Consider the following 13,900-nt stretch of genomic DNA (forward strand, 5'->3'; position numbering starts at 1 on the left):
GAGATCAAATTGGACTGACTGAAAATGGGGGAAAACAAAGTGGTCGTGGGGACACAACTTTGTTTGCTGAAGATAGAAGATGACCGGCAAGTAGGATCATAAGAAGATCAACAATTCATCCCAATTGGCTCGAATGCCGCGGATATTCCAATGGATAATGGATATAGGGTGGACAGAAAATGGAAGAGTGTGACCAAGGTTGCCGTCAACTCAATGACTGGTCAGAGCTTGCGACCGACAGCGTGGAACAGAATTCAGCCGAAGCCAGAAGATCCTCATCCATAGGTTGTTCAGGAGCAGCTCCTGCCACCAGCGATTGGACGGTAGATGGGCCGCCAGCAGTGCGCCTCGGCGACAGAGGAGACAGCGGAGGGCGGCTACCGCCAGGTGGTGCTGTAGATGAGACTCGTCGTGGAGGAGAAGGAGAGGAACTGGGTTTCTTATTAGCCTTCTTGGAAACAGGATGTTTAGATGAAGGAGGAACCGATGGTTGTGAAGTTGGGGTACATAAAAAATCTTCATGAGTAGGCTCTTTTTTGGAAGTTCGGGTGTCTGACTTTTGGGCCCGAGATTTAGCAGAACCCAATGAAGGGTGTGCCCTAGAGTGAGCAGGCGAAAGTGGGGAGGTTGAACGGGCGATCTTTGCACTGGCTGATCTGACGACCATGGCACTAAGGGTGAGATCACAAGTCTGCGTGGCTGCCTCCTTTGTTGGCCGAGGAGAGGCATGGACAGTGCTGTATTTACCTGTCTGAGGCACAGTGGGCTTAGGACTGGCAAATAATTTTCGAGCAGCAAAGGTCAACACCTTGTCCTTCACTCTGATTTCCTGAATGAGCTTTCCGTCTTTAAAAATGGGGCAATCGCTAGAGGAAGCTGCACGGTCACCCATACAGTTGATGCAACAAGGGGATGGAGGTGGACAAGCACCCTCATGGGCATCCTTGCCACACGTAACGCATTTGGCCGGATTGGAACAGGACTGGCTGGTATGACTGAACTGCTGACACCGATAGCAACGCATAGGGTTTGGGATGTAAGGCCGAATGGAAATCATCTCATAGCCCCCTTTTATTTTCGATGGAAGTTGAACTTTGTCAAATGTCAAAAAGACAGTACGGGTTGGAATGATGTTCGTGTCAACCCTTTTCAAGACTCGATGAACAGCCATTACGCCTGGTCAGACAGGTAGTGTTGAATTTCCTCATTGGACAGTCCATTGAGGGAGCGTGTATAAACAACCCCACGTGAGGAATTTAAAGTGCGGTGTGCTTCCACCCGGACAGGGAGGGTGTGTAGCAGTGAAGTACGCAGCAATTTTTCTGCCTGGAGGGCATTGACCGTTTCTAACAACAAGGTGTCATTTCGTAATCTGGAACAAGACTTTACAGGACCTACAATTGCGTTGACACCTTTCTGAATAATGAAAGGGTTGGCCGTGGAGAAGTCGTGACCTTCGTCAGACCGAGAAACAACAAGGAACTGTGGCAACGATGGAAGACCTGTCTGTGGCTGAGACTCATTGAACTTACGCTTGTGAGCAGACATAGTAGAAGATGAGGAGACCATTGCGGAAGTACCCCCATGATTACCGGCATCTCCGATGGCACGCTCCTCCCTTGTGGGGGCCCTCTCTGAGGGCACTCCCACCTTAGGTGATTGTTCACACCTCCCAAGAAACGGACGGAGGGACCAATTGGCACTTTCGGAAGGTACCGGCTTGGGTAATCATCCCTCCCTGGGCCTGGCCATTACCAGGGGGTACGTACGTGTCCTACCTGTCTACCCGGGACAGGGAATCACGTGTTGCCCCGTCACTTGGCTATGCATGAAAATGCATGGGTCGGCCTTCAGACACGCACAGGGAGGAAAAAAGAGAAAGGGAAAACAAAGAAAGGGGAAAGGAAAGAAGAGGTCTCAAACACACTGCAGCGGAGAAAAGGGAAAGAGAAAAGGGAAAGAGAAAAGGCAAGGAAAAGAGGAGGACAAAGGAAGGCTGAAGACTTGCAAGCAGAGAAAGCGAAGAACGTGTTACATTTTGAGTGTCTGTCTCTGGACATGGGCACAAAACATACTACCAGAGGGGGAGAAAGGGAAGGAAAGAGGCGGTGGTGAGGGGTGGGGGGAGATGGGGGATGGGGAAGGATGCGGAACAGGAAGGTATGCAGCCCGGAAAGGAAGGAGGGGCACATTAGCTCGGGGTCCCGTGCTCGCTACGCACGTATCCACAAAAGAGATGTGGACCCCCTGGGGGGTTAGCAGAATCTGTAAGTCATGTCATCATGCAGTTCCATATTTGTGCTATGTGTAAATGAAAAACGATGCAGATCAGACTTGAAGCAAGTGGATATTGACAAAAGAGTAAATATTACAAAACAACCGATATATGTAACATTTTCTTTTTCCAATATTTGATTCAGGTTCAGTGCCCATAAAAATGCAGGATATATTAACTAACTCTTTGCACATAAGCTTTATCTGTAATAAAGTTCAAATGCAATTCCTTGTGTATCTCGATGCAGTGATCATGAATGTACCACAAACATTACATCACAATACTTTTGCAAAGTATCAAATGGTATTAATGAACTGCTGCCCCACCTCTCCCTGTTTTGTTTCTTTCCCGTAAACATATTCTCCAATCCAGGTTTTTAACTTCCTTTCATATTTATTTCATTCATACTAAGGAAACTACCGATATTATAATGATACCTATAATTTTTTAAACATCTTTTTATTTAATGGGACAGAACAGACACTAAAGCACACTAATCTAACAATAAATTAAGCTTTCACAACTTAAGTATTCATTAAACAACAGTTAAAACAAGACATACTTACCAGTTTATTGCACTAACTCCTCTGTGCTTTGGTAATAACGATGGGTGATAGCAAATGCTCTTATGATCTGGATGATTAATAACATCCATAGGAATAAACTGTGAGCAGAATGGCAACACATTAAGATCAGCATCTACACTTTTATATTTATTCACTATCTCTGCCAATGGCTGACCACCTTTCCTCCATGCTTTAACTTTGAATACTGGTGTCTTATCAGCTGCAGCAGTAGATGCTACAAATTGATAATAAGTCTCTTAGAAAGTTATTTCAACATTTCACAGCAATTGAAGAGCAAATTATATGGAAGGCTCATAACTACTGTTAACCTTAACTTAAACTCAAAACTAATATTAGAATAGTCCATTTTGGCATTGGCAAGTACAGTACATGGGACAGCAGTATACTAGTGTACTTCCTAATAATTACACTACATCACATCATCTACAATTAAATTCAGAATCTCTCCAAAGTGTCTCATGAAACAGGTCCAAACATACAACAAAGGTCTGAATATCACGTGAAAATGTAAAGCTTTGCTGAAATTTATACTTTGGCTTATTAATTAATTTTACATATGTGGAGTAAATGCCTTTTGCCTTTGTGCTACTTTTCATTTTTATTCTAACCATTAATAACATAAATATTACATTACTCAAAACATATATTACTCCAGCTACATATTGCAAAAGCAAAATTGCAAACATTTTCTGAAACACCTGAGTAAATGTTCCGGATTACTCTTAGACACCGTGTATAATGACAGACCAAAAACCTCTTAAAAATGACACAGTCTTAATATGATAGATTGAAATACCCATGAATGAACTTTAGAGAGTGATCATATTTAGTTACGTGTTTCAGAGATCATATTCACAAAAAACTTAAGATGTGGAACATGTCAATTGAACAAATGTAAAACATTTAGAGAGATAGAAAAAGAGAGAGAGAGAGAGAGAGAGAGAGAGAGAGAGAGAGAGAGAGAGAGAGAGAGAGAGAGAGAGAGAGAGAGAGGGGGGGGGGGGGGGGAGAGAGAGAGAGGAGAGAATAAGAAGATGGTTCAGCAATCTGTCATTCTTTAGAGCAAATTAGTCCACATTCCAAGTTAAGACGAAAGCAAAAGTTGATGACTGATGGACGAGTACAAATAAATTACACAGTAATATACAAAACATTATCCCAAGGTATAAAAAAACTCACAGATTTCACACAGTTAACAAATCAAATGCATGATGATTGTGTGTGACAATTTAAAACTGTGTGCAAGACTAAGGCTCAAACCCAGGTACTTATCTTTTGAAGGCAGTGTTCTGATGCTTAAGCCACTCAAACATTGACCACATCTAACTGAATGTGCCCAAAGCATGTACACGCGGCTCAAAAGGCAGAGCACTGCCTATGAATGCAGGTATCTTGGTTCAGTTCCTGGTTTTGCATACAGTTTTAACTTTTGATGTATGATCAACATAGTGCATAGTGTACTCAAATCAAGTAGTAAATTAATGTCATCTCAAACATACAAATGTTTTGATAATTAGCTACTCTGCAAGTAGTTCATACCTGGGCAATGATGATTAGTATATACACCACACAAATTTTACATCACAGTTAGTTACACAGACTGTAACTAACCATGGGTACTGAAAGAAGTCTTTCGTGTTCTTTGGTCTGATTAGGATCTGGGGATTTTGTTCCACATGGCTTTTGCATCTCTAGGCAAACTGTGAAAAAGTTTTATGTCTTACTTCTGTCTACCACTGTTCACTTTTTTCACTTTTACATCTGGTTTCCTCAATTACTTATTCCTGCGAGAGAAGGCAGAGTCTTTCTTTTCTGTTCTATCAAAAAATTAGGCCACCCTACAGACAGTGGATTTCTTTCAGCTACTGCCAAGTGTATTGGGAAAAAACGTCCACCACATCTTAGCTACTGATTTTACTGAAAGTGGGTTTCTTATTCTAATATGAGATCAAAAAGCAATCAATGGTGATCTTATTGAATAAATAAATGCATCAAAGCACTTGGTGCAATTCATGAGAAGTTAAAATTGTTCATTTAAGATTTCAGGGGAGTTTTATTAATGAGCAAGAATACTCCTTTCTCTTTTATTTGGTGAACCCCTATTATTATCAATCATTAAATGCTGTCAGAAACAGTCTGTATCTTGTGACATACAACTTACATTTTTTTGAATTTGACCATAAATGAACACATCATAACTTTTATGTTAGCTTTAGATGTGTGGACATACATTAAACTAAATAACAATGCAACAACAACAAAATCATGGTTCTGAAAATCAGTAATTCTGTTCTACTAAAGTATTGTATTAACATAGTATTGTGAGGATGTTTAAACATTAAAATGTGTATACCTAAAGGATCTTCCCTGTTCCCTTTGTCTGGAATTGTGAATACTCCAACAATTTTGTGTCCATCTTTCTTCAAAAGTCTGTAGACTTCAGCTGCAAATGTACTCTGTCCAATCACAGCAATTTTTAATTTGTTGAAAGTGCTCTGAAATAAGAAAGTTGTAATGAAATATTAGAAGTTACAGTTGTGCACTGTAGGCCTATGCAGCATCTGTAATTTTATAACTGGCCTATTGTTGTTGATATAATGAACAGCAAGCACAACTGTTCTGTTTTCATGCAGAACATTACAGTATGACAATTGCTCATACATCAAAATCCAATGAGTCAAAGTTAATTCAATTACTCACCCCTTTTAGACAATGTTACAAAATCTGCATAGAAGGATAACTTTGGTGCCTTTGTTCACAAGTAAATAATGACAAAAATTTTCATTTCCTGTGTATAGCTCTACTCCAATGTATGTTTAGTCATAGTTATTGTAAATACTGTCCTAATGAATTTTGTAAACCCATATGTAACTGTGTCAAAGTTGTCAACAGAGATAACTTTCACAGTTTTAAGTCAAGAATTGGAAGAGTAAGAAGTTGACATGTTTATCTGTGCTTGGTTCTCAATTTTAGAATCAGATGTGTACTAGAAAATGAACTTATAACCTGAAACCTAGGCTGTGCAGTAATAGCAAACTTTGTGAAACAAGGATAACGGGTGTTTTGTGTGGTTAATAAAAAGTGTAATAGTTAATCTGATCATAATATTGATGGCAATTAATGTAATGAATACATGTGTTGCCCATTAAAATGCACCAAATATGTTTTTAAAATATCTAAAACTTATTTGGTCTTCTATCAGAATTTACACTCAAGTTGCAAAGAATTAATTTTTGATGTACAAGTTGTCAGCACTCTGAAATGCATGTCATTTTCCCAAAAATTTTGCCAGTTGTGTAACAGGTTGCCTATTGTTCTTTACAGAATAATTAAGGTGCACATATTCATACTCTCAGACGAGATACTGACATGCAATACTTTGACATTTGTTACATGTTTCATCATCGTCCATCCACTTCAAATACATTGTACAGATTTCAGCATGTGAAAATTCAAGAAGCCTTGTTATTTCTGTTACACTCACTCCCAAGGTCCTTGTGATTATAATCTGCTTTTTGCTAAAGTTCAAAGTAGCTTTCTCCAGCCCTTGCACGTATAATTGATTGAATGAAAGAAGCATCCCAGATTTTTTTCTTAAAATAAGAATCATTACAAGTTGAGTCAATGACGTGCTGAATTACAATTTGGACAGTGATAGGTGAAGTGGCGTAACTGGCACAAATTGTTGTAGAACTCCTCAAATAATAACAACGTAAATCTGTCATCATTCAATACATGTGATGAAACTCTTCAGCAATTAGCTGATGAAAAAGACACCATCAAACATTAGCAGCATCTACAAAAGGAGTATAGGTGCATTAGATAGTCTCTGACCCTTCAGATTTGTAGATATCATCCCTTCATTGTTAACAAACATAAAGTAAGCTAACGCAAGGAATTTTTAGATAGGGTCCGAAAATTTACACAGCATTACACATACCTTTATGTTGCAGTCTGGACAAATGTGATAATGTGAGAAATAATTTATGAAAGGTTTATAGACCAATTGACAGATGTCAGTTGAATTGAACACATTAAGAAAATTTGAGGTGCATATTGGATTTACGCACAAGTACTTCATACAATGCATAATTTCCACCTATAAAAGGAAAAGATGAAGACATAATCAGCTCCAAATTAGGAATATTGGAGGGAAACATGCAGCACACAGTGGTTGTATAAGAAAGAGGTTAAGCTGTAGGCCTCTGAAGCTCCCAGCAAAGTATGCTCACTTCAAAATTCAGATCCAGAAAAAGAGTAAGTCCCACATGAAGTTCCTGTCTGTGGACACTGAGCTCCTGTTCAAGTGATCATCTGCCATGATTGGAAAGGCTGCTATAAGGCTGTATGATGGTGGGTTAGCAGCACATCTTTAAGTCAGCGTAGCTGCCTACTCACCAGATCTAGATATTTGTACCCTTCCTTCACATTATCACAAAAATTAAAACAGTGTTAAAATGTAACATTATATTTTGGACATGTCCTAAAGAACAGACACCATACATATATAAATACATAGGGCTTGACAGCCATTAAGATCATTTCAGTGCTGACGCACTCTCTCTCCTGAACTCTTGTTCAGGGCTCCAGCGTGATGCTGTGAGCAAAAGTATGGTTGACAGGGCTCACTCGTAAGTAGTGTGTGACAAGACAGGAATTTGCATTGGATGGAAAGCATGCTCAAACAGCCGAAGCGATTAAGGCGAGCACTCACATACAGCGAGAAATCTGGGTTCGGTTCCTGGTCCTGCACGAATTCTTACTTGTTGCCATTGAATTCCTTTCAATGGCCAGTATGTTCAATGTCAGAATTCATTTCACTTCATCATGTATAAGTATAGCTGTGGGATCAATAATGGTGTCTGTATTTTCAGACAGATCCAACAGAACAGACACTACACATATTTAAAACTAAATAAGTAGCCCACCAATAGTTAGAAGATTGTAATATAATAAACAGGCAAATGATGTAGACTCTTGATGTTGCTGCTGGAGTGAAGGGTGGTGCCTGGCTCTGGACGACAGATATGGGTACACCAATCCATGCTCCTTTAACTCTAAGTGAGAGTTCATCAATTATAGTGGCAGACAAACAGTGGTATGCCATTGTCTCAGCAATCCATGGCCAGATGTTTTCAGTGGGTGACAGATCTCGAGAATGTACTGAACACAGCAACAATCACACATATTCTGTATCAAAGTAGGGTAGTACGACTTGGGCAGCATTATCTTGTTGAAAGATGTCACAGAGACCTTGAAGATAGGGCATTGCCACCAGCTTTAACACATCAAAAATATAATGTCTTCTGTCCAAAATACCAGTTACATTGAACAGAGGCAATCTGTGTTATGAAACCAATGGCACCTCATACCTTCACGCCTGGATCTGAACCCACATGACCATGATGAATGCATAATAATGATGATTACAGGTTTGAAGAGACTGAACTACTTGGTTACCAGTTGCTCGTTGAACTGGAAATGTGTGTAAAAACAAAGCAGAATGAGAAAAAGAGAACTATCAGCTCAAGGGTCTGTGACCTTGTCAACACAGTTAGCTTGAATCATATAGTTAAAAGAGAGAGAAAATCGAGGCAACTAAAAGCCATAGCTCATCACTGCAGTCCACACAAAGAAGTGTCATCACACTCTAGACTACTAAAATGGGGTGAGAAAATAATGACCGGATGGACTACAGAGTTAGTTATCTTAAACTCTTGGACAAATAAAATACATGCTGCAGCAAGAGATGCCCCCTCCAAATCCACCACTGACAGCTAACACTGAGGTCCATTAAACTGTATTATAAATCCACTTTCCCTTCGGAAATTTAAGACTGTTAGCTGCTATCCCATCATCCGCAAGGATCTTGGGTGGGGAGGTATACAGGTTGAAGGCTCACCTCAGATCAGCCAGTACGGCTCACACTGCAAGAATATGGACTATCATGAAATGAACAATACAGCTGCTTTGAGGGGGGGGGGGGGGGGGGAGGGGTCCTCTTGATACAAAAAGAACTTGTGGTAAAGTCTGGGGTGGTCGATAAGCATTTGGCATAGTGCGATGGCATCTTTCTGAGATGCCTGGAGAGAAGTACGCCACAGCTTGGTGGTTCCCTCAATTGTTCTCAGATTGTTGAGGGCTCTAGTAACCTGCCATTCCATATCTCAAGTTTTCAAAATTTGATGGCACAGTTATTGTCATAGGTCTGTGCTCAGAACTCAAGAGTTCAAGTTTGTCTCCTGCAATTCCTTCTTTGGGTAATTTGTCAGTGAATTTATTTCCAGTAATACCCATGTGGCTTTGTTTCCAGATGAATGTGGCTGTCATTTTGGAGCTGTGGAGGCCAAATAATAGGTCTTGGAAGTCGCCAACCAAAAACTTTCTGGGGGTAGCAAAGAGATATGCCTTGTAAGCAGCTCATGAAGTCACTAAAAACCAGGAAGGCCTTTGACACAAGAGTTTCAATTTACTGCACAGTGCACAATATAGCAACCAACTCTGCAATGTGTATACTGCATGCACTCAGCAAAGAATACTTCTTGTGCCCCTTAGTTGTGCAAAAGTATAACCAATCCTGTCATTGGCAATCCATCCTTGTAAATGCATGTTACATTTGGGAAGTCATGAAGAATCAAATGGAATAGGTGTCTGAGAATGGTGGGATCAGCATTTTCCTTAGGGCCACAAAACAGATCCTTCTGAATCATAGGACTGGCTACACACCACACGGGGAGGGGGTGGGGAGAGGGGGCCGGGGATGTGGGGGGGGCAGGGGGGGGGGGCGTTGCCCCGAGAGAGCTCTACAAACACAGACAAGGAGGAGGCAGGTGGATGTCCTTGCATAGGAGCTTCTAATCATATCCCAGCTAGTCTAATGATTTCTGGGTGATCTGTAAACAGTCTGAGCCGTTGGTTGTGAACAGATTTGAGTAACATAGATTGGTAGTCACCTGACAGACTGTAACCACATAATTCACCAAGAGATTCTGGTATCTGATGTTCAGTGGTGGAATACCAGCTTCCACCAGGAGGCTGTCTAAAGGGCACATGCAAAAAGCCCTAGTTTCCTGTATGTATTGATTGTGAGGTTTGAACCTATCTGGACCTGGACAGTTGGAAATACTGGATAAAATGTGTAAGTAGCCCCAGAAGCTCTGCTCATGCAAAGTGAACAGGACATAATGGCACCAGATTGTGTCGTACACCTTCTGCACGTCAAAGAACATAGTGATTAGATGTTGGTGATGCACAGAAGCATCACGCACTGCACATTCCAGATGAATCAGTTCATCTGTAGTGAACTGGAATGCCCGAAAGCCACTCTGAAATTGCGACAAATGTCCTCTGGCTTCCAGGCAACAACACAGTCAGCAGTAGACCATTCTTTTGAATAATTTACTCAGCCTGTTCATACAAGACTCAGCAAACGGACTCTCTTTAAATTTTGATAAAACACAGTATATACAGTTCCGTACAGTAAATGGCAAAACTCCAGTAATAAATATAGAATTTGAACAGAAGTCTGTAGCTAAGGTAGAATTTTCAAAATTTTTAGGTGTGTCCATTGATGAGAGGTTAAACTGGAAGCAACACATTGATGGTCTGCTGAAACGTCTGAGTTCAGCTACGTATGCTATTAGGGTTATTGCAAATTTTGGTGATAAGAATCTCAGTAAATTAGCTTACTATTCCTACTTTCATTCACTGCTTTCGTATGGCATCATATTCTGGGGTAATTCATCGTTGAGTAGAAAAGTATTCATTGCACAAAAACGTGTAATCAGAATAATTGCTGGAGCCCACCCACGGTCATCCTGCAGACATCTATTTAAGGATCTAGGGATCCTCACAGTAACCTCACAGTATATATATTCCCTTATGAAATTTGTTGATAATAATCCAACCCAATTCAAAAGTAATAGCAGTGTGCATACCTATAACACCAGGAGAAAGGATGATCTTCACTATGCAGGGTTAAATCTGACTTTGGCACAGAAAGGGGTAAATTATGCTGCCACAAAAGTCTTTGGGCACCTACCAAACAGCATCAAAAGCCTGACAGATAGCCAACTAACATTTAAAAATAAATTAAAAGAGTTTCTAGATGACAACTCCTTCTACTCATTGGCTGAATTTTTAGATATAAAGTAAGTAAAAAAAAAAAAAAAAAAAAAAAAAAAAAAAAAAAAAAAAAAACTTAATCATTAGTGTCATGCAATATTTTGTGTAATGTAATTTCTTGTACAGACATCTTTTATTAACCTGACACGTTCCACATCATTACGAAGTGTCGTATTCATGATCTATGGAACAAGTATTAATCTAATCTAATCTAATCAAGAGATTGATCTATAATTAGTCAAAATTTGAAGGTCTTTTCCTGGTTTCAAGATAGGAATAATAATACTCTCCCGGCATTGGGGAAAGGGGGGTGGGGGGGGGGGGTCTCCCCTTCCTGCCAAATGTGGTTGAACAACCCAAGGGTGTGTTCTGTGCTGCTGCTATTAATGTGTTTAAGCATTTGATTGGAAATTTTTTCAGGTCGATGGTCTGTGTCATGACATGCAGCTAATGCACTGCAGAACTCCCATTCACTAAATGGATCATCATATAACTCATGGCCTCATGAATGGAAGGATAAGTAGTGGTACTTGCAGCTGTTTCCAGGTCAGGAAATTAGGATAGTAGTTACTTGATGAGGACAGTGTGGTAAAGTGCCCCACTAACATTCAGCAATAAACACAGGATCAGTACAGATGTCACCATACAGGGAAATGCCAGGGACTACTGTAGACACTAGGTGACCATAAATGCAGTTGAATTTAGTCCATACTTGAGACAATGAGGTGTCAGCTCTCTCAGATGACACATACTGTTCCAAACACTCATGCTTTTTCCTTTGCTCAAAGTCTCTTTAATGTTATTAAGTTTTCCACAAAAGGATGGTGTTCCCGTCATTGAAGTGTCCCTCAATGCCCTCTCACAGCTGAAGCTATTTCTTTACACTGCAATGGCACACATTTCCAATGGAATGGGCCTGAATAATAGGGCATCTGTCATTATTCCACAGAGTGTATAATCCTTTCAATAGTATCTTGTACAACTCCTTGGATATCCTTCCCTTGACTGGTTTCAAAATTTTGTTTAGATATGAACACTTCCCAGTTGGCTTTACGAAATGACAAATATGGTGTAAGTCGTATTAGTTGGTGGTTTAACAAAGGGAGTCTGGCTGTTTCACAGACTGACACAGATGTACCACTTTATCATGGGCAAGATGCTCGCATTGCAGACTGTGAGATCTATGGCTGGGTACATTCCATGGCCAATACTGAAATGTGTTGCAGCTCCAGTGTTAAGTCAGCAGACTTCCTGTTCTGAAGTTAATTGTTCTATTACTTGACTCCTGCTAGATGTGGTTTCACTACCCCATACAGGGGTAGCCCACCAGCCCGTGACATGATATAGATGGTACATACTATTACCCTGACTGAAAGGTAGACATAAACAGCCATAGCTACTAATGCAAATGTTAGTGGGACATGCTCACTGAAATTGTCTACATCTACATCTACATCCATACTCCGCAAGCCACCTGATGGTGTGTGGCAAAGGGTACCCTGAGTACCACTATCGGTTCTCCCTTCTATTCCAGTCTCGTATTGTACGTGGAAAGAAGGATTGTCGGTATGCTTCTGTGTGGGCTCTAATCTCTCTGATTTTATCCTCATGGTCTCTTCGTGAGATATATGTAGGAGGGAGCAATATACTGCTTGACTCTTCGGTGAAGGTATGTTCTCAGAGCTTTAATAAAAGCCCGTACTGAGCGTCTCTCCTGCAGAGTCTTCCACTGGAGTTTATCTATCATCTCCGTAACGCTTTCGCGATTACTAAATGATCCTGTAACGAAGCGTGCTGCTCTCCGTTGGATCTTCTCTATCTCTTCTATCAAACCCTATCTGGTACAGATCCCACACTGCTGAGCAGTATTCAAACAGTGGGTGAACAAGCATACTGTAACCTACTTCCTTTGTTGTCGGATTGCATTTCCTTAGGATTCTTCCAATGAATCTCAGTCTGGCATCTGCTTTACCGACGATCAACTTTATATGATCATTCCATTTTAAATCACTCCTAATGCATACTCCCAGATAACTTATGGAATTAACTGCTTCCAGTTGCTGACCTGCTACTTTGTAGCTAAATGATAAGGGACCTATCTTTCTATGTATTCGCATCACATTACACTTGTCTACATTGAGATTCAATTGCCATTCCCTGCACCATGCGTCAATTCGCTGCAGATCCTCCTGCATTTCAGTACAATTTTCCATTGTTGCAACCTCTCGATACACCACAGCATCATCTGCAAAAAGCCTCAGTGAACTTCCGATGTCATCCACCAGGTCATTTATGTCTATTGTGAATAGCAACGGTCCTACGACACTCCCCTGCGGCACACCTGAAATCACTCTTACTTCGGAAGACTTCTCTCCATTGAGAATGACATGCTGTGTTCTGTTATCTAGGAACTCCTCAATCCAATCACACAATTGATCTGATAGTCCGTATGCTCTTACTTTGTTCATTAAACGACTGTGGGGAACTGTGTCAAACGCCTTGCGGAAGTCAAGAAACACGGCATCTACCTGTGAACCCGTGTCTAAGGCCCTCTGAGTCTCGTGGACGAATAGCGCGAGCTGGGTTTCACACGACCGTCTTTTTCGAAACCCATGCTGATTCCTACAGAGTAGATTTCTAGTCTCCAGAAAAGACATTATACTCGAACATAATACGTGTTCCAAAATTCTACAACTGATCAACGTTAGAGATATAGGTCTATAGTTCTGCACATCTGTTCGACGTCCCTTCTTGAAAACGGGGATAACCTGTGCCCTTTTCCAATCCTATGGAACGCTTCGCTCTTCTAGAGACCTACGGTACACCGCTGCAAGAAGGGGGGCAAGTTCCTTCGCGTACTCTGTGTAAAATCGAACTCGTATCCCATCAGGACCAGCGGCCTTTCCTCTTTTGA

The 13,900-nt window shown here is 40.8% G+C and overlaps 1 protein-coding gene across 1 annotated transcript in view; it reads right to left on the minus strand.

Moving 5' to 3' along the window:
* LOC126298510 (cytosolic 10-formyltetrahydrofolate dehydrogenase) overlaps positions 1–13,900 on the minus strand; it is a 191,098-nt gene that overhangs the window by 132,987 nt on the left and 44,211 nt on the right. The window contains exons 2-3 of the mRNA XM_049989857.1: positions 5,216–5,357; positions 2,842–3,076 (exon numbers count right to left, since the gene is read on the minus strand). Of these exons, the coding sequence (XP_049845814.1) occupies positions 2,842–3,076; positions 5,216–5,357 (377 nt within the window). The remainder of the gene's footprint in view (positions 1–2,841; positions 3,077–5,215; positions 5,358–13,900) is intronic.

This window comes from Schistocerca gregaria, chromosome X (assembly GCF_023897955.1).
Source record: "Schistocerca gregaria isolate iqSchGreg1 chromosome X, iqSchGreg1.2, whole genome shotgun sequence".
Lineage (NCBI taxonomy): Eukaryota > Metazoa > Arthropoda > Insecta > Orthoptera > Acrididae > Schistocerca > Schistocerca gregaria.